The 19,792-nt window shown below is 34.4% G+C and overlaps 1 protein-coding gene across 3 annotated transcripts in view; it reads right to left on the bottom strand.

Annotated features, from left to right (window-relative positions):
* The window catches only part of Sbf2 (SET binding factor 2), a 426,980-nt gene that overhangs the window by 128,710 nt on the left and 278,478 nt on the right, over nt 1-19,792 (bottom strand). For all 3 annotated transcript variants that reach the window (XM_077798180.1, XM_077798181.1, XM_077798182.1), the window contains exon 17: nt 6,220-6,288. In XM_077798180.1, coding sequence (XP_077654306.1) covers nt 6,220-6,288 — 69 coding nt within the window. The remainder of the gene's footprint in view (nt 1-6,219; nt 6,289-19,792) is intronic.

Raw genomic sequence — 19,792 nt, 5'->3', positions numbered from 1 at the left:
ACACACACACATTAAAAAAAACAAGGTGAAAAAATAGTGTCAATGGTTTAATCCTTTCCTTAAAAAAAAAAGAACAGTTTTTATCTGGATATGCAATAACTTATAACTCCTTCCATTCCCCAAAGGAAACTATTTAGAGGAGATGGGTTAGTGCTAGGAAAGGGAACTTTTGCTTTGCATTTTGTATTTTTCTATACTACCTGAATTTCCTAACCATGTATATTTAAGAAAATGTCCATCTGGTTTGTGGCACTGTGGCTATTTTGAAAACTTACAAGCCAATAAACTGGAAAATCTAGAAGATATTGATAAATTCCTAAATACATATGACCTACCCAAATTGAATCATGAGAATATAGAAAACCCAAACATACCAATATCAAGCAATAATAAAATAATATGAAGCAGTAATAAAATGCCTTCCCACAAATAAAAGCCCAGGACCAGATGGATTCTTGGCTGAGTTCTACCAGAACTTTAAATAACTAACACCAACTCTCCTCAAATTATCCCATGAATCAGAAAGGTAAGGAACAGTCAAATTCATTCAATATCAGTATAATTCTGATAACAAAACCAGATAAAGACATGCCAAGGAAAGAAAACTACAGACCAATGTCCTTGTTGAGCATAGCTAAAAAAAATTCTTAATAAAATAGTAGCAAACAGCATTTAAAAACACATTAAGAGGAATGTACACCATAACCAAGTTGGATTCATTCTAGGGATACAAGGTTGGTTCCATATATGTAAATCAATAGATGTAATTTATCACAAGGACAAAAATAAAGGACAAAAATCACATGATCATCTCAACAGATGCAGAAAAATCCTTTGACAAAATTCAGCACCCAGTCATGTTAAAAACACTGGAGAAACTACAGATAGAAGAAACTTACCTCAATACCATAAAGGCTATAGATGACAAACTCAAAGCCATATACTGAATGGAGAAAAACTGAAAGCATTTCCTCTCAACTAGTTTGATTTTTTTTTTTAAGAGAGAGTGAGAGAGGAGAGAAAGAGAGAGAGAGAGAGAGAGAGAGAGAGAGAGAGAGAGAGAGAGAGAGAATTTTTTTAATATTTATTTTATTTTTTTTGGTTCTCGGCGGACACAACATCTTTGTTGGTATGTGGTGCTGAGGATCGAACCCGGGTCGCACGCATGGCAGGCGAGTGCGCTACCGCTTGAGCCACATCCCCAGCCCCTAGTTTGATTTTTTTAAAAAAATAATTTGCTGTAATTAAAAAAGAGTATCAAGTTTTCTGGTAGAATTTTTTGGATCTTCTAGATATAGAATTATATCATAAGCAAATAGTGATAGTTTGAGTTCTTCTTAACCTATTTGTATCCCTTTAGTTTCTTCGTTTTGTCTAATTGCCCTGATTAGAGTTTTAAGGATGATGTTGAATAGAAGTGGTGAAAGAGGGCATCCCCATCTTGTTCCAGTTTTTAGTGGGATTGCTTTCAATTTTTCTCCATTTAGAATGATGCTGGCCCTGGGTTTAACATATATAGCTGTTACAATGTTGAGGTATGTTCCTAGTTTTTCTAGTGTTTTGAACATGAAGGTGTGCTGTATTTTGTCAAATGCTTTTTCTTCATCTATTGAGATGATCATATGATTCTTGTTTTTAAGACTATTAATATGATGAATTACATTTATTGATTTCTGTATGTTGAACCAACCCCCTGCAGCCCTGGGATGAATCCCACTTGATCGTGGTGCACTATGTTTTTAATATGTTTTTGTATGCGATATGCCAGAATTTTATTAAGAATTTTTGCATCTATGTTCATCAGGGATATTGGTCTGAAGTTTTCTTTCTTTGATGTGTCTTTGTCTGGTTTTAGTCTAAAAGTGATATTAGCCTCATAGAATGAGTTTGGAAGGGTTTCCTCCTTTTCTATTTCATGGAATACTTTGAGGAGTATTGGTGTTAATTCTTTTTTGAAAGTCTTGTAGAACTCAGCTGAGAATCCATCTGGTCCTGGGCTTTTCTTGGTTGGTAGGCTTTTGATGGCATTTTCTATTTCATTACTTGAAATTGATTTGTTCAAATCATGGGTGACCTCCTCATTCAGTTTGGGTAGGTCATATTTCTCTAGAAATTTGTTGATGTCTTTGATATTTTCTGTTTTTTAAAGTATAAATTTTCAAAATAGTTTCTAATTATCTTCTGTATTTCAGACATGTCTGTTGTGATATTTCCTTCTTCAACTTATAGCAGGATACAAAATCAATACCCATAAATCAAACACACTCCTATATATCAGTGATGAATTCACTGAAAGAGAAATTAGGAAAACTACTCCATTCACAATAGGTGCAAATAAATAAATAAATAAAATACCTGGGAATCAATCAAACAAAAGAGGTGAAAGACCTCTATAATTAAAACTACAGAACACTAAAGAAAGTAATTGAAGAAAACCTCAGAAGATGAAACCATCTCCCATGCTCTTGGATAGGCAGAATTAATACTGTCAAAATGGCCATACTATCAAAAGCATTATACAGATTTAATGCAATTCCTATTAAAATCCCAATGACATTCTTCATAGAAATAGAAAAAGCAATCATGAAATTTATTTGAAAAAATAAGAGATCCAGAATAGCTAAAGCAATCATTAGCAAGGAAAGTGAAGCAATAGGCATCACAATACCAGACCTTAAACTATACTACAGAGCTATAATAACAAAAACAGCATGATATTGGTATCAAAATAGACTTGTAGACCAATTATACAGAATAGAGAACACATGAGACAAACCACATAAATACAGTTATCTCATAATAGACAAGGGTGCCAAAAACATTCACTGGAAAAAAGATAGCCTATTCAACAAATGGTGCTGGCACAACTGGAAATCCATATGTAGCAAACCTCTATCTCTCAACCACACAAAAACCAACTCAAAGTAGATCAAAGACTTAGTCACTAGAACAGAGATCCTGCATCTAATAGGAGAAAAAATAGGCTCAAATCTTTACCACATCAGCCTAGGATCCAACTTCTTTAATAAGACTCTTAAAACTCAAGAAGTAAAATCAAGAATCAATAAATGGAATGGATTCAAATTAAAAAGCTTCTTTTCAGCAAAGGAAACAATTAATAATGTGAGGAGAGAGCCTACAGATTGGGAGAAAATCTTTACTACATGTACCTCTGATAAAGCATTTATCTCTAGGATATATAAAGAACTTAAAAAAACCTAACACCAAAACCCCCCCCACAAATAACCCAATCAATAAAAGGGCTAAGGAACTAAACAGACACTTCACAAATAACAAGTACAAGTGATCAACAAATATATGAGTAAGTGTTCAACATCTCTAGCAATTAGAGAAATGCAAATCAAAACTACTCTTAAGATTTCATCTCATTCCTATCAGAATGGCAATCATCAAGAATACAGGCAACAATAAATGTCGGCGAGATTCCTCAGAAAACTGGTAATGGAACCACCATTTGACCCAGCTATCCCACTCCTTGATTTATACCCAAAGGACTTAAAATCAGCATATACAGTGATACAGCCACATCATTATTTAAAGCAGCTCAAATCACAATAGCTAGACTATGGAACCAACCTAGGTGTCCCTCAATAGATGAATGGATAAAGAAAATGTGGTATATATACTCAATGGAATATTACTCAGCTTTAAAAAAGAGTGAAATTATGGCATTTGCCAGTAAATGGTTGGAGTTACATGAAGATGCTAATTCAAAATAAGGCCGGGGGCATAAGGGAAGAATAGCATTACCTTAGATTAGGTAGAGGGAAGTGATGGGAGGGAAGGAGAGGGGATGTGGGGATAAAGATAGTAGAATGAAACAAACATTATTACTGTATGTATATACATGACTACATGACCAATATGATTCTGCAAGATGTACACTCAAAAAAATAAAGTTATGGGGCTGGGGATGTGGCTCAAGCGGTAGCGCGCTCGATTGGCATGCGTGTGGCCCAGGTTCGATCCTCAGCACCACATACCAACAAAGATGTTGTGTCCGCCGAGAACTAAAAAATAAATATTAAAAATTCTCTCTCTCTCTCTCCTCTCTCACTCTCTCTTTAAAAAAAAAAATAAATAAAGTTATATCCCATCTATGTATGATATATCTAATTGCATAAATGCATTCTACTGTCATGTATCACTAATTAAAACAAATAAAAAATTTAAAAAGAGTACAATTCAAGTTCCTAAGGCCATGTTGATGTTTTATTTATGTTGCTGTCCATGATATTGCCCAGCATAGTAACTTTATATGTCCAGACGCTCAATAACTTTTGTTGCATTGAAAAAAAAATGAGTATGTTACTAAAATATTTTAAAAGTAAGAAACAACTGAGACCATTCTCTGAAGTAATGCTGTGCAAGTTCCAAGAGTTTATACTGGCTAGACAGTTATGAGGATGGCTCATCTGCAATTTGTGGCCAGATTAATGCAATTTATATCTACTTCCTGAATTAAAAAATCCACTATGGGGCTGGGATTATGACTCAGCATTAGAGCGCTTGCCTAGCACATGCAAGGCCCTGGTTTGATCCTCAGCACCACATAAAAATAAATAAATAAATAAATAAATAAATAAATAAATAAAGATATTGTGTCCAACTACAGCGAAAAAATAAATATAAAAAAATCCACATTGCACAAGAAATAATTTTCTGTAAGATATATATTTAGAAAATATTTAAAAATCAGTGTGATCTGTCTTCCCTAATTCTTCTGAACCAATTATCAATGCACTCTTTGTTCCAAAGCCATCCTCTTTTCTATTCCTTCTGATCTTAGAACTGGGCCTTATAAACATTTCCTTTGTCACTGGGCATGATATTAAGCTTTGTCAGTAAAAAGCGCACAGGGACACTGCAGTAGAAACTGACTTCTCTTCCTGGTTCTGGTGTGCTTTTTCCTTTTTATTCCTGTGGCATCACCTATTAGTGGTATGTGGGACACCTACAGGTGTTTGCTACTGAAGAAGTTTTAATACTATCCCAACTGGTGGCATTCTATTTAATTTCACTAGTACCCTAGTAGGTGGTTTCCCAGTATGTCTTGTGGCAGGCAGTTTTCTGCTTGCCAGTCTTGCTCTGTGGTACCTCAGTGAATGTCTAAGCCATCATTGGCCACAGTAATAACTTTCCAAAAAGATCTGTGAATCAGCTCAGAGGTGAGGAGGCCCTTTCCAAGTTTATTTCTCTCTTAGGTACTCTTCTAGAGCTCTAGAGATAGTAGCTGATCCCCAAATTCGATTCCTATATTCTTTAGATTCTCTTTATCTTTTAGTAATTAATCATTACTACTTAATAGCTCCTTATATTAAAAGCTATCTGCTTGAATTACTGTTACGTTTCTGGCTGTCCATTGAGCCTTGACTGATTTACCTGAAAACCAAACCAAAAAACTAAGACAAAAACAATCATATCTGTAAACCCACCTCTAGAACATAGCACAGTATTATTAAGTTTGATAATACTGGAAAACAGCATGGCATTTGGCCAAACTTGTTAACTTACTGCCTTATAAAGCTGACTCTGCATATGGATCAACAGTGAGTCACTCTGTTGCCACAGATTTAATATTTCCTATTACACATTTCAGAAGGATGTATTAAATGCATGGTTCAGAATGTGGTTATTTAGTTCTTTATAGGATGTGACAATAAAGAGAACTTGCTGGGTTTGTTTGCTGTAAGAGCTAATATATTTGTGTTAAAGTTATAATGACAGAATTTTAAAAATCACTTTGGACAGTCCAGAAAATTCTCAGAAGGTTGACAGAAATTGCCAACTACATTAAACTCTAATTATGTCATTCATTCATTCATTCATTTAATAATTATTTACTGTGTAGCATTAGGATATAGTGGCAAAGACAAGAGACAATATCCTAGTCTCATGGAATTTACTTTCTGTGGTCAAGGGAAAAACTTGTAAACAAATAAATATATAATACAATTTCAGGTGTTATAAGGAAAAAGAAAACAGGGTAAAATGGGTGCAGATGTTGCATTAGGAGATGATTTAGTGTTCCATGTAACTTTTCCTATACATAGCATGCAATAAATGTTATAATAAATATAACCATGGTTATGTCTTAGGTATACTAAGAGGACAGGATTTATTTAGTTCTGTGAGGAATCAAACTGGATACACTCATACAAATCATAACAAGTTTATATATAGACCAATGAGACTTACCCTATAGAAAGCACTGGTCAAAGGGAGTAATGCTGCTGCAATGTTATATTCTTCTAAACTTGAACAATCCTTAAAAAGAAACAAAGACAAATGAAAATTATGGGATATTCACCAGAAATCACAAATATATGGAAACCAAAATAGAGGGATATACTATTTAAAGTTCTGTGAGGTTTTTACTTTTATTCCAAATTGTCACTAAGGCATGGTAGCTAAGTTGGAGGAGGGGTAGAAAACTCTCCCTGAAGTATATTCTTTTAGAAAAATGTAGTAGAAATACATTTGAGGAGGACATCATTTTATATACTATTGGTGAACAGCTACCTTCATTTATTATAATGACAGTTAAAGTTTGTATAATTTATACACAAAAAATTTAGAGGGTTTTTTAAATAGCAGATTTACCTACTGCATTTCATTGAGTCTAAGATTTTTCATCTCAGATTTTATCATCTCTGAGATTGGAATGCATTTTATAACAGACTGAAAGTATTTCTTCTTCTTAGTGTTATATAAAAAGGGTATCTTGTTATTATTGAGCAGGCAAGAAATATCACTGAATCTAAAACCCATTGGGTAAAATTTTGGGGAATGGTATAGACAGAAAAATCTCAGTGGGAATGTAAAATAGTGCAGCTGCTGTGGAAGAAAGTACAGCAGGTCCTCAAAACAAATAAACAACAAAACTACAGAATGAGAAAACAGAATATATATAGACAAATGCAATAACTATATGCTCTAGCATATCTACTTATGGGTATATACCCAAAAGAACTAAAAATAAGAACTGAATGCAAACAGGTGAGGGAGTGGACACTCCATATATGTGGTGTGTGCACATAACATTTGCACATAGTATGGAATATTACTCAGCCTTAAAAATTTGACACATGCTATGACACGGATGAACCTCAGGGCCATTATACCAGGTGAATATTTGTATAGTGATACTAATCAGTCCTTCCTGATTGGCAGTGAAACACAAAGTGAGCCGTAAAGAGGCAGGACTTGGAACAGTACCTAAGGGTAGCAAAAGCTGAACTAACACCTACCAAGAGGGTTAGATATAACGATTAAAGCTCCAACCTTAAACAATGTAGCTATTTTCATCAGAATGCAAATCCCTCATTCATCAGTTATTCATATTTGTATGAACTACCTTTAAACTTCAAAGAGCTGGTACCTTAGATATCAATTATTCCAGTGCAATTTCTCCACTTTCCAAATGACAGAAATGAAGCTTAGAAGTCAGCCACAGAGCCACAGCTAGAATCTAGATTTATCCACTTATCAGTGTAATGCTTTTTCCTCTAGACATTGCCTTTTGTTCTTGATTGTTTTCATCCTATTCTTGCAGTAGAGGATACGAGCTTTTTTTTTTTAATATTTATTTTTTAGTTGTAGTTGAACACAATATCTTTATTTTATTTATCTATATTTATGTGGTCTTGAGGATCGAACCCAGGGCCTCACTCATGTGAGTGCTCTACCAGTGAGCCACAATCCCAGCCCCGCCCCCCCCACAGGATATGAGTTTTTTTTTTGGCTTCCAACAGTAAGTTTGGAGTGTTAAGGAGGGAAGGTGGGAGAGAAGACACCTGAACTGGAGAACAGTAGGAGGCTTAGAGCTGCATAAGTGCACTGATACTATCAGGGACAAGGGCTCTAGAATGCAGAAGAAAGAGTCAAAAGGCAAAGTGGAAACATATCACAGACAGTTTTGGCCTATTTCAAAATACTAATGGGGCTTGGCAGGGCCAGCAATGAGAACAGGGAGGGCGTAGTACATGCCTGAGGACAAAAGGAAGCTTTCTTTCATAAGTCATGGCCTAAAAGTGTCCATCTACCTTAAAGCAAGTCTTGCCTGGCATGAGTACATTTGGTACTAAGATCTGCTAAAAGAGTTCTCAATTGAATTTCATGCATTGTTAGTCTGAAAAAGTTTTAGAATGCATTGAATATTCAACTCCAATGAGTACTAAAATAAGAGAAATCTGTAATAAAAAAATCATTCTCATTTGGCTCATATTCTCTGACCAATTAAAAAAAATAACTAAAAGAGAGGCTCAAATTTCCTATACTATACTAGATAGAATACTTCCAATTAATTCATCATATTGAGTAATGTTCATTGTATAAATGAGTAAGTGAATGGATTAAGGTATATATGCAAAAGAGTAAAGAGAAAAGGGAGCTAAAAATAGAAACTTTGGAAACATACATATTTACAAAGATGAAGTAATGGAAAATCAAGATGGGGAAAGAGAATTAGGAGACAGCAGTATCATAGATGTCAGGAGAAGAAAGACCAGTAGTTTTGAATGCTTCGTAGGAAATTTGTTAAAGTTTGAGAAAAAGTCAAGATAAATGTAAGAGGCCATTGGTGGCTTCTGACATGATTAGGGTACAGTTGAGTAGATTAAAAAAGAAAAAATGGTTAATCAGCCACTTGAAAAGTGGGCAGAACTGAATGAATGCTAAGATTTTATCCAATCCTTTGCAATCCTTTGATGCTTTGAGAATTAGAGGGGATCCCAAATATGCCAAGGGGAAAAACGCAGTAGAGGATACGAGCTTTTTTTTAATATTTATTTTTTAGTTGTAGTTGAACACAATATCTTCATTTTATTTATTTATATTTATGTGGTCTTGAGGATCGAACCCAGGGCCTCGCACATGTGAGTGTTCTACCTCTGAGCCATAACCCCAGCCCCCATGGAAAAGAGAGATGAAAAAGAAAGTTCAGAATAAGGTCTCTGGGATATTACCTGGAAGTCAATATTGTGTTCATTTCTAAATCATGGTTATGTCTTGGAAACATCTCATTTTCATAAAAAGCAAATACGTAGAATTTGTATTGAATAGCAGGATCCTTGACAATATCAGCAAATATAACATGAGAGGAAAGAAGCTTATTATTATTTTTTTTTAATGTGGTCTCACAATGTTGCCGAGGCTAGTCTCAAACACATGGGCTCAAGTGATTCTCCTTCGTCAGCCTCTTGAGTGCTGGTATTAGAGGCATGCACTACCACATCTGGCTAAAACACACTTTCATTCTATTAATCAATGCCAACAACATCTTTTGGGGGGGTGTTAAAATTAAGATATAAATAATACATACAATTATGGTAGCACAGACCATGATTTTTCAGTATTTGGTAAGGAAATAGACTGAAGTTGGATTTTAATAAATTAAATAATCTTTAAAAAAATTCTGCATTATCTGCTGAGCTTGGTGACTCATGCCTATCATTCCTGTAACTCAGAAGGCTGAAGCAGAAGGATCGCAGGTTCAAAGCTATCCTCAGCAACTTAGTAAGGCCCTAAGCAACTTAGTGAGTGCTTGTTTTAAAATGAAAAATAAAAAGGGCTGGGGATGTAGCTCAGTGGTAAAATGACCTTGGGTTCCATCCCCAGTAATAAAAAAGAAAAAAAGAAAAAGATTATATCACCACCAACAAAATAGAAATAGGTTTATAACTTCCATTTTAATTGAGGTAAAAAAAATTAAATGCTTTCTAGAAAAACAATGACAATCACAAGCACACACAATCCAAAGGCAAATAAGAAATAAGAGAAAAAGAAACCCATGGAAATAATTAGAAAAGAATAAATAAAAATAAAATAATAGCGCAAATGGATCCAGTGTTCTTTTTAAAACACAAAGGCTGTCAGTGAAAAAAAAAGCAGAAAGCACTCCTAGAGATAAAAGAAGCATTACATAATGGTAAATAGCTCAATTTACTAGAAAGATGTAACCATTTTAAATGTGTATAAACTTAATAAATTAGCCTCAAAATATATAAAGCAAAACTGAAAGAAAAATATATTTGTAATTGTGCAGAAAAATTTTAATATATCAGTTTTAGTAGCTGACAAGTCAAACAGGTAGAAAACTTTGGAATCTTACAAAAAATGTAAAGAACTATTTCAAAAGTTGGAGCTAATGGACACACACACACACACACACACACACACAATGTATACAAAATCCTCTTTGATCTACTGTATTCTGCATGCCAATGCTACCAACTGGATGAATTTAGAAAAACTGACTTCATATTGTGCCATAAATAAGTATCAGTAAACTTCAAAAGATTAATATCATAGTTACAGTGATCAGACTACAGTGTAATTAGGTTAGAAATAAAAATGCATGTAAAGTACTTAAAATTATGCCTGGTACAGTGAACTCAATAAATGTTATTATCACTAAGGCAAGGTACAACTTAGGATCTCACACAATAATGTAATTATCTACTTACTTGTCTGTCTCCTTTTTAAACTCTTAAGTGATTTGACGACTTTTTTTTTTTTTTTAAATGATATGGATCTCCTTAGGTTTCTCAGGCTGGCCTGAAACTGTTGGGCTCAAGTGATCCTCCTGTCTCAGTCTCCCAAGTAGCTGGAACTATAGATACATGTCACCATGCCTGGCTTGACAGCATTTTTGCTGTAGCAAATAAGAAGCAGTATCAATATTTATGGCAAGCTGTTGAATAAGTCATGCCTTTTTAGAATGTCTCAAAGTCAAAAGATTAGTAGAAACTAATGATATTGTTGGGTCTTAGTATTCCAGAATGAGTGTTGAGAGTAAATAGAAGGATCAACCTTTGAATAACAATTTTCATTTATTTACCAATATTTAATGAGTACCTACTATGTGCCAGGCATGTTGTAGTTAAAGAACTCAGGAAAGTATCCCAAGAGGGAAAACAGATGAAAACTAAGAACACATTTTAAATGACTGAGACAGATTCATGGCTGAATGGGACTCACAATTTGAGGGACAACCATGACCTTATTGATGTCTCTGTGGAAACTGTTGTTGAAATCTGATTAATGGGTGTATAGATTTTAAGTTGGATCAAGTTGTCTTTAGTTTTAAATTGAAAAATACTAGCTTCAGATACCTGAGTAATGTCTCTCTGGCACATGTGTTACAGACAGGACTGGAGGAGAAAAGACATATCAATTAATAAAAGAACCTCCTTCAAGGAGAATGATAACATCATCTGAAATATGAATTTTTGGCTAGCAGGCCAAGGACCTGGGTTCAATCCCCAGCACCATGGGGTCAGGGGAGATGATGTGAAGATAGTCATTATCTCAGAGTCATGTTTACAGTTTTTTATTTTAAAATACTGTCAGGGCATGCAGAAAAAACCATACCTTTTCCTACACTGATGGTCTACAACATTTCCATAGATTTTAGAAAACAATCCCAGAACACAGCAAAAACTGTGGATATTCATTCCTCACCCCCTTAGGACACTGCTATGCACAAGAATGTCATCTGTGTCCTAGCACATCTGAATTTCCTTAACAGAAATGCCTTGCATGTTTCTGAAGACTGTCATGAGGCCCAAGGCAATAAAGTTCAACAGACTTGAACTGTAATCTTCTCCCAAGGAAATGGTTGGGATGCCAAGATGCCTTTTGACTTTGATTTCACAGCAGGGCTTCATTTGTAATGATGCTGTCCAAACTTTAAATGACAACAGCTGTGATATGAAGTCCCACATACTCATTTATAAAAATTTCCCACAAATTAAAAAAATTAAACAATGGGAGATTTCAATCCATGACCAATTAGCAGGGACTAAGCAATCATAAAACATTTAGACTAGAAAGAGCTATTTATTATCTTACAAAATGTTTACACATTGTAGTGCATGTCTAAAACCTGTGCACCAGTCAAACACTGATTGCAAAATGTAAATATGAAATTCTTTGCAAATCACGTTAGAGACATTCTAAGCTAATTAGGTTGAAAGATGGAAAAATTTTAAAACAATAAGACTTTAACTATTGACAAAGCAATTGCATTCCAGAAGACTGCAGTTATCTGTTGGGGGAATCTGTCCATAAGTACATTTCCTGAAGTCCCCTGTGCTTTGGCTACATAATAACATTGTAGTTACAAACATACCAAGTAATTTATAAACTTGCAAGGACTTGAACACTTATACATGTTTTATTCTGAACTTTGCTGTGTAATTTACCTTTAATTTTCTTGCTAAAATTGAAGTGAGCCCTGTAATCTTAATTTCTCATTATCCTCAATTACTTCATACCTTTAACCTACATACTTTTGAAATGTTATAGCCAAGATTCCTATTTCATAGAACTTTGGAATTTCTAAAAAAGTTATATTTAAACATTAAAAAAAATGAGATAGAAAGGTACAACCTGTTACAGAACTGACTTTCCTTTAGAATTTAATTAGACATAGCTCATGAAAAAATGTTTTGAAATTGTCTGAAACATTGAAAACATTTGTATTTTCTACTTATGAACAAAACTAAAAACCAAAAATACCTCTTCACTCTTCTGTTAAAAATCTCAGTCATGTTCTTACTGTTACAAGGATAATGACCAAACTCTTTTGCCAGGCTTGTAGACCTTTCATAGTGTTGACTTAGCTCTGTGGTATGAACTCACCTCAACAACATGGGATCATATTCTTCCTGCTACAAGCTGCAGTTTAGTTAGCAGTTTTATTTATCATCTTCTATTCCACATTATACTTATTCCTATTACATTAGTATCCCTAAGAAGACTGTTCATGAATTGCTTTGTCATATACACTTTTCTTTTCCTTCCATGGTACTTCCATGTGGTGTGGCCCCATATTTCTCTACTTTTTCCAAGTACAATGCTACATACACAATAGGCAAAATAATTTTTATTACAGTTTTATCCTCAGAATATATTTTAACATTAAATAAAATTATATAATCATAGTGGATGTATTGCAATTTTGAACACTATAGGCACCATGACACTTGCTAAGATAGAAGGTGAATGCTGGCCTTGACAAATAATATGGTTTAAGTTCTTTGAATTGACTAAGTCTGTTTCAATTTTATTTGCATGGAAACTAGAGCACTATATCTGGTATATGGTAATAATACCTAACATTTATTGAGTGCTTAGTAAATATCAGATATACTCTAAATATGAAGTTACATAAATTATTTCATTTATATCTTTATAAACAACTCCCCTCCCCATCCCCCTCCTCCTCCTTCTGATGAATATCCCTCCCCCTCCCTCACCTCCCCCTCCTCCTCCTCCTTCTCCTACTCCTTCTTCTTCTGATGGATGTTTTACCACTGAGCTACATCCCCATCCCCCTTTTTGAAGTTGTTCAGGGCCTTGCTAAGTTGTTGAGGCTGGCCTTAAACTTGCAATCCTCCTGTATCAGCCTTCCAAGTTGCTGAGATTATAGGCATGCGCCACCATGCCTGCTCATTTTATCTTCATAAACGTCTGTAGGCTAGATACTATAATTATATCCATTTTGTTGATGAAGGGACTGAGCCCCTAAAGGTTAAATTATTTGCCTGAGATTATATAGCCACAAATCGCAAAGTTAGAATTTGAAATTAAGTAGTCTTACTCTACTATTTTTGCTTTAAACCTCTTTGTTCTCTTGCCTCTCAAATGTGTTAGGGTATTGAATTAGTTCTAAAATGACATCTATGGAAACATATAATTCAGGCAAGATAGAAAATATTCCAATAATTTATGAATAACATGCTCAGGAGAGTTTAAATTTATACCACATCTATGAATGAACAAAATAGGGAGGGGAGAAACAAGGTATACAGAGACAACTGATTTTTAAGAAAGGCATTATCATAATTCAATGGTGTAAAGATAGTCTTTTCTATAGACGGTGCTGGAACAACAGGATATTCACATAGAAGAAAATAAAACTCAACTATTACCTCATACCATTTATAAAAATTAACTCAAACCGGGGACCTAAATGTAAGAGCTTATGTTATAAAACTTCAAAAGAAAATGGGAAAAATTTTGTGAGCCATGGGTAAGGCACAGATTTAAAGCCATAAAGAAAAAAGTAATAAATTGGACTTAATCAAATTTTAAACTGTGCTCTACAAAAGATACTGTTGAGCTGTGGATGTGGTTCTGGGGTAGAGCACTTACCTAGCATATGCAAGGTCTTGGATTCAATTCTCAATACAAATATACATATACACCCCACACAAAGTTGAAAATCAAAGTACAAACCATATAGTAGGAGAAAATACTGGTAAAACTATCTAATAAGAACTTATATCGTTTCTTCTCCATCTACAACAATGTCTACTGAGATCTTGTCATGCTATATCATCTTTTTCTTGAATGTTTGATACAATTCACCAACATCATATTCATTATTTAAAATTCACTAGTCATAGTTTCATTTATTTGATCTGCTAAAATTATCTGGGGCAATAAATAAAACTATTTTCACTTCATAAGACATACAGAATAATTCATGAACTTGTTTCAAAATCCTTGTTAATGATTCAAAGTAACTGATTTTGATTACCAAAGGAAAACATTATTACTCATTCCTGGTAATATCTAGAATGTACTAAAAACACCCTGTTCAAACAGATTTTTTAAAGATATGGAGTATGTTCTTAAATAGCATACAAACAATACTAATGGAAGTATTTCTGGAAATTGTGCCACAAAATGCACTGTCCCTTTGGAACTTGAATTAACATTTCTATACAGTCCATGCAGACAAAGGTACTATAGAGTTTATACATGTGTACTAATCACTGAAAGCACATCCTTCATGGTTACCTCCCAATATGTAGAGGACTGGGTTTCTCAATAGTTTTCTATCATATTTAAAACTTCCTGAATATCATTAAAATTTTTATAGTCACCTAAATGTTAACATTTTCTTAGAATTTTTGCTAATAATGTGAAAGAAATTTATTAAATTGAAGTATAACTGCACCCAATTTGTTGTTTAGAATGATCACTGTCAATAGTGTGAATAAAGAGCCAGTATTGGAACATATTCAACCATCCAGCAAATACTGAGCTCCTACCATGTGCTAACTACTATTTTAGGTGTTATATATAAGGTAGTGGGCAAGTCAAAGTCCTGGTTATGGCAGAGTTTACATTCCAGACAGAGAGATACAGGAGAGAAAACATGCTTTTTCTAACTCCTGTCTTTGCTTTATTTGTGTATTTTTTAAAAATATTTTTATTAGTTTTTGATGGACCTTTATTTTATTTATTTACTTATATGTAGTGCTGAGAATTGAACCCAGTGCCTCATATGTGCTAGGCAAGCACTCTACCACTGAGCCACAACTCCTGCCCCTTACTCTTCTATTTGATAAGCCTTCCTTCATCTCTCAATATTCAAATCTTCCCTTTATTTCAATTTTCAGTCTTGATGCCTCTCTTTCTTTTTTTTTTTGGGGGGGGTCACATATCTGCCTTTATTGTGAGTAGTAGGTAGAACACTTCCAGCAACAGTAAAAACACAAAACAAAACAAAACAACAACAACAACAACTAAAACCACTTAAATTTACAAAAGCAGAGATTCAGTGAAGTCGCATAGTTGGTACCTCTTTGGGAGTTTATACACAGAAGCTGACCCACAGTAGGAGGAAAAGGACTCTATAGCCTGTGAAGAGTGAGCACCAAGGAGATAAGGTGCTCTTTATAGATATTCCATATGTACTTGGTGGAGGTGACCTCATAAATATCTAAGCAGCACATGGTAAAGAACATGCTTACGGCTTCTGCTCCGCTACCTTCCAAATGCCATTTCTTCATTATCTCCCATCTGTTATTGCTCCTTACCTTGTATTAAATAACTGCATGGCTTCCCTAATAAGTCATATGCCCTTTTCAGATCAAGTATCATGTCATACACAATAGATATTCAATGAATATTACTAAACAAAATAATGATTTCTTGGGCTGGGGTTGTAGCTTAGTGGTAGAGCACTTGCCTGGCACAGGTGAGGAATTGAGTTTGATCCTTAGCACCAAAGGTGAGGGGAAGGATATGGGGTAGGAAGCATAGTAGAATGAATCTGACATTATTACCCTAGGTACATATATGACTACATGACCGGTGTGATTCTACATCATGTACAACCAGAAGAGTGAGAAATTATACTCCATTTATGAATTACCTGTCAAAATGCATTCTACTGTCATGTATAACTAATTAGAACAAATAAAAATATTAAAAAATAATTTCTCAAAAAAGGAAGTGAAAGTTATTTCATCAAATAGAGTTAAATCAAAAAAATAAAGTATAAATATACAGAACAGACTGTGCCCTGCTCTGTGTTACTCGGTGAATGTATAGAACATTTATTTTCAGACTGTGCCTGAGTTACTGCATTTGTAAAGCAGTGGTTTACCATGAGTTTCTCTATTCTGAATATAAATGCTGAGGTAAAACGACCCTAAACCTTGTTTATAGAAGTCAACAATCAGCATCTGCCTAGCACAACCATACAGCACAAGTTGATAAAAAGTTAATTTTGCTAATAAAAATAACCATATGTGAATTTATCCAATTAAATCAGAAGCACATGGATTCAGGACTGCATCAAACCCATGTCAGAAAAATCAGGCCCACAAAAACATACACTGGAGAAAAGATAGCCTTTTATACAAATGGTGCTGTGACAACTGGTCTTCCATAGGTAGAAGAATGAAACTAGATTGTTATCTCTTACCTTGCAAAAAATCAACTTAAAATGGATCGAAGACCTTGGAATGAGACCAGAAACTACACTACCTATAATTTGCTGTCCCCGGGCTTCAGTTCAATGTGGTTTCTTCTGTTTGTGACAACAATGACACATGGCCTACTTCAGGCTGACACTCTAAAACTGCCACTAGTCTGGACTCTGGTCTAGAATAAGTTCCATGCCTTAATGGCTCTATGCTCCAAATATTAAAGTCCTTCAGCTGGTTCATAATTATAACTAATTACTTGCAATGATTCTTGCTTTTGTATTTGTTCTCTGCCTTTGCTTCCAATTTAGCCTCTAGATCTCCTATGGCCACTTTAACCCTTTCTTAGCCTTTCTATATAATATCATTGTGTTAAGTATTGAATGTTATAGATATTAGCAATTAAGACTAGAATAAAAGAACTTGTGATTGCCTAGTTTATGACTATCAGGTGACCCATAAGTACCTGTGAATGAATAGCAACTGAAAGTGGTGTAGCTTGTGAATTTATCGTTCGTTATTCAATAAATTCTGACATTGTGGGAAGACACAAATGTGTTTGGTCTATGTTAATGGCACAGTTTGTTCTCATGACAGAATAGTGGCAATTTTAAAAAATAAAAACACTTCTCAAATATATAATATTTTTGTGCTAAAGAACTCACTTTATCCCCACTATTTATTTCGGAGGGCTTCTGCTTTCTATTATGTTGGTTTTATATTTTTCCCGGACTCTTTGAGGGAAGACAATAAAACATGACTTATAACCTATCTTAAGGTTCTTGTAGTAAAAACACTCAAATCTATGAAGAGATTAAGTTGTAAACACCTGTACTCTATATGTTCTCTTTCAGAAGTTATCTTATTAACAGTCATATCTCAGAATCTTTATTAATTATTGGCATAATTCTAGATCTAGGTCTTCCCATTAAAAATCATGCTACTTCTGACAGAAGTGGCATGGATGATTAAAGAAAAAATAGTAATTAGTGGTTTTAATAAATGGTGCTGAGACAACTGGGCACACACACAAAAAACAAAACTAGAGTCTTTCAAAATAAATACAAAAACTAGTTCTCGGTATATTAGAGATAAATAATAGTATAAAATAATGTGTTCATGAGTTTGGTTAGGGAAATATTTCTTTCTTTCTTTTTTTTCAATACTGGGAATCAAACTAAAGGCTTTGCACATGCTAGGCATGTGCTTTATGGCTGGGCTACTTCCAAGTCCACACAGGAATAATTCTTAAGATACAAAAAATCACAGTAATATAAAGATTAAAAAATTCAATATTAAAATTCAGAAAATTAATTTTAAAAGTCAACATAAATAATTAAAATACAAGCCATAATAGAATATTTCTAAAATATAGTGGACAAATATCCAAAATATATAAAGAATTACTCTAAAACAGAGATGAAAGAAATAAATCAGGAAAAGTTGGATTAAAAATGTAAATAGGTACTTCAAAAAAGAGAAAACCAGAATGTCCAATAAATATGAAAGTACAACTGCAGTAGTAAATGCAAACTACAAACACAAAGAGACAGCAGTATACAGCCACCACACTGGAAAAAATTAAGTGACAAAAGAAGTGCTGATGAGGACATAAAATAGTTAGTTTCTATTGGGAGTGAATAAGAAAAAAGCATTTGAATTCATTTAATAAAGTTGTACATATACATATCCCATGACCTAGGAGGTATAATCTCTACAACTTACATACACATATACTAAGATTATATAGCAATAGTGTTCTTAACAGAACTGTTTTAAAAAAATCAAAGCCTGGAAACACTCAAATGTTCCTATTTGGCTGAATGAATAAAATATATAGTGATACAATGGAATACAATAGGAAATGAAAACAAGTGAATTACAGCTGTATCCAATATACTGGATGAGTTTTTCTAAACACAATAAAAAAATTAAAAGCTTACTATATTTTTTATTATCTGCAATAAAAAATAATAAGAGAACATCATAAATTTAATTCATATGTGTGAGTGGCTTAGAATGTAATTTAAACATTTATACATGCATTTGAATATGTGACTACCAAATGCCAGAAACAATTTTGATGCAAAGAATCAAGAATACATCATCACCACTATCACTGTCATTAGTCATTACTCTCAATACCATCATCACTTTCACACCACTATCAATCACTATTTAGATACCAATTTTAGATTAACATTGGCCTCTGTCAATTAAGCCCCATCAAATTACACCAAGGTAAACATGTGCAATGAAATTTTGGTGCATTGAACAAAGAACAAGAAAGAGTGCAATGAAGCCAAGCTAGTTGTGGCAGTGGCCTGCTGCAGCAGCAATGCTGGTTCACCACAGAGGGGCAGGATAACATAGAGAAACACAATGGAAAGATTTGGTATAGAAAAACCTGTAGTTCAGAAACACCTGTAGTTCAGAAAAGCAGTCTGAACTTAGCTGATCCTAAGAATGCACAGTGAACTGGTGTTTGAAAATTGTTCTGTATTTCAACTGGCAAACAAAAAACTGAGGCAGGAGCCATCTTGAGGAGGACACACTGCAGCGGCTGTTGAGGGAGCCAGGAGATCATAGCATATACTGCCATGCTTTATTGCCCTAGCAAGCAACTAACATGGTATAGGGTGTACCTAGAAGAACATGAGTGAAACAGGCATAATGAAGATTGTACCCAGGGGAATTAGAGTCAGAAATACAAGGGAATCCAAGTTGCTTTCCCTTTGAGTCAGATGGTTCATGCGACTGGTTGAAGGGGGCTGGGAATCTGAACAGGTGGGTATGAATACACTTAGGAACTAAAATCTGGGAAGGCTGTGTTTGTGGGTAGCAGAATGGGTGTGGAGGATGGGCTCTCCCACCCTGTAAGTAAAATTCGTGGTAGCTCCTGAAATCCAAGCCCCCAGTAGAGATCAACATCTGCCTGGCCCTACGGGTTTACAGATCTAATCTCTCCAGAGGAGATGCTACCCTGCAAAGCCTCTAAGGCCTGATTAGACCTAAGCCCCATCCTCCAGGACTCCCCCCAC

The sequence above is a fragment of the Urocitellus parryii genome, chromosome 4, assembly GCF_045843805.1.
Source record: "Urocitellus parryii isolate mUroPar1 chromosome 4, mUroPar1.hap1, whole genome shotgun sequence".
NCBI lineage: Eukaryota > Metazoa > Chordata > Mammalia > Rodentia > Sciuridae > Urocitellus > Urocitellus parryii.
The sequence above is the reverse complement of the archived record's forward strand: the minus strand, read 5'-3'. Positions and strand labels throughout refer to the sequence as shown.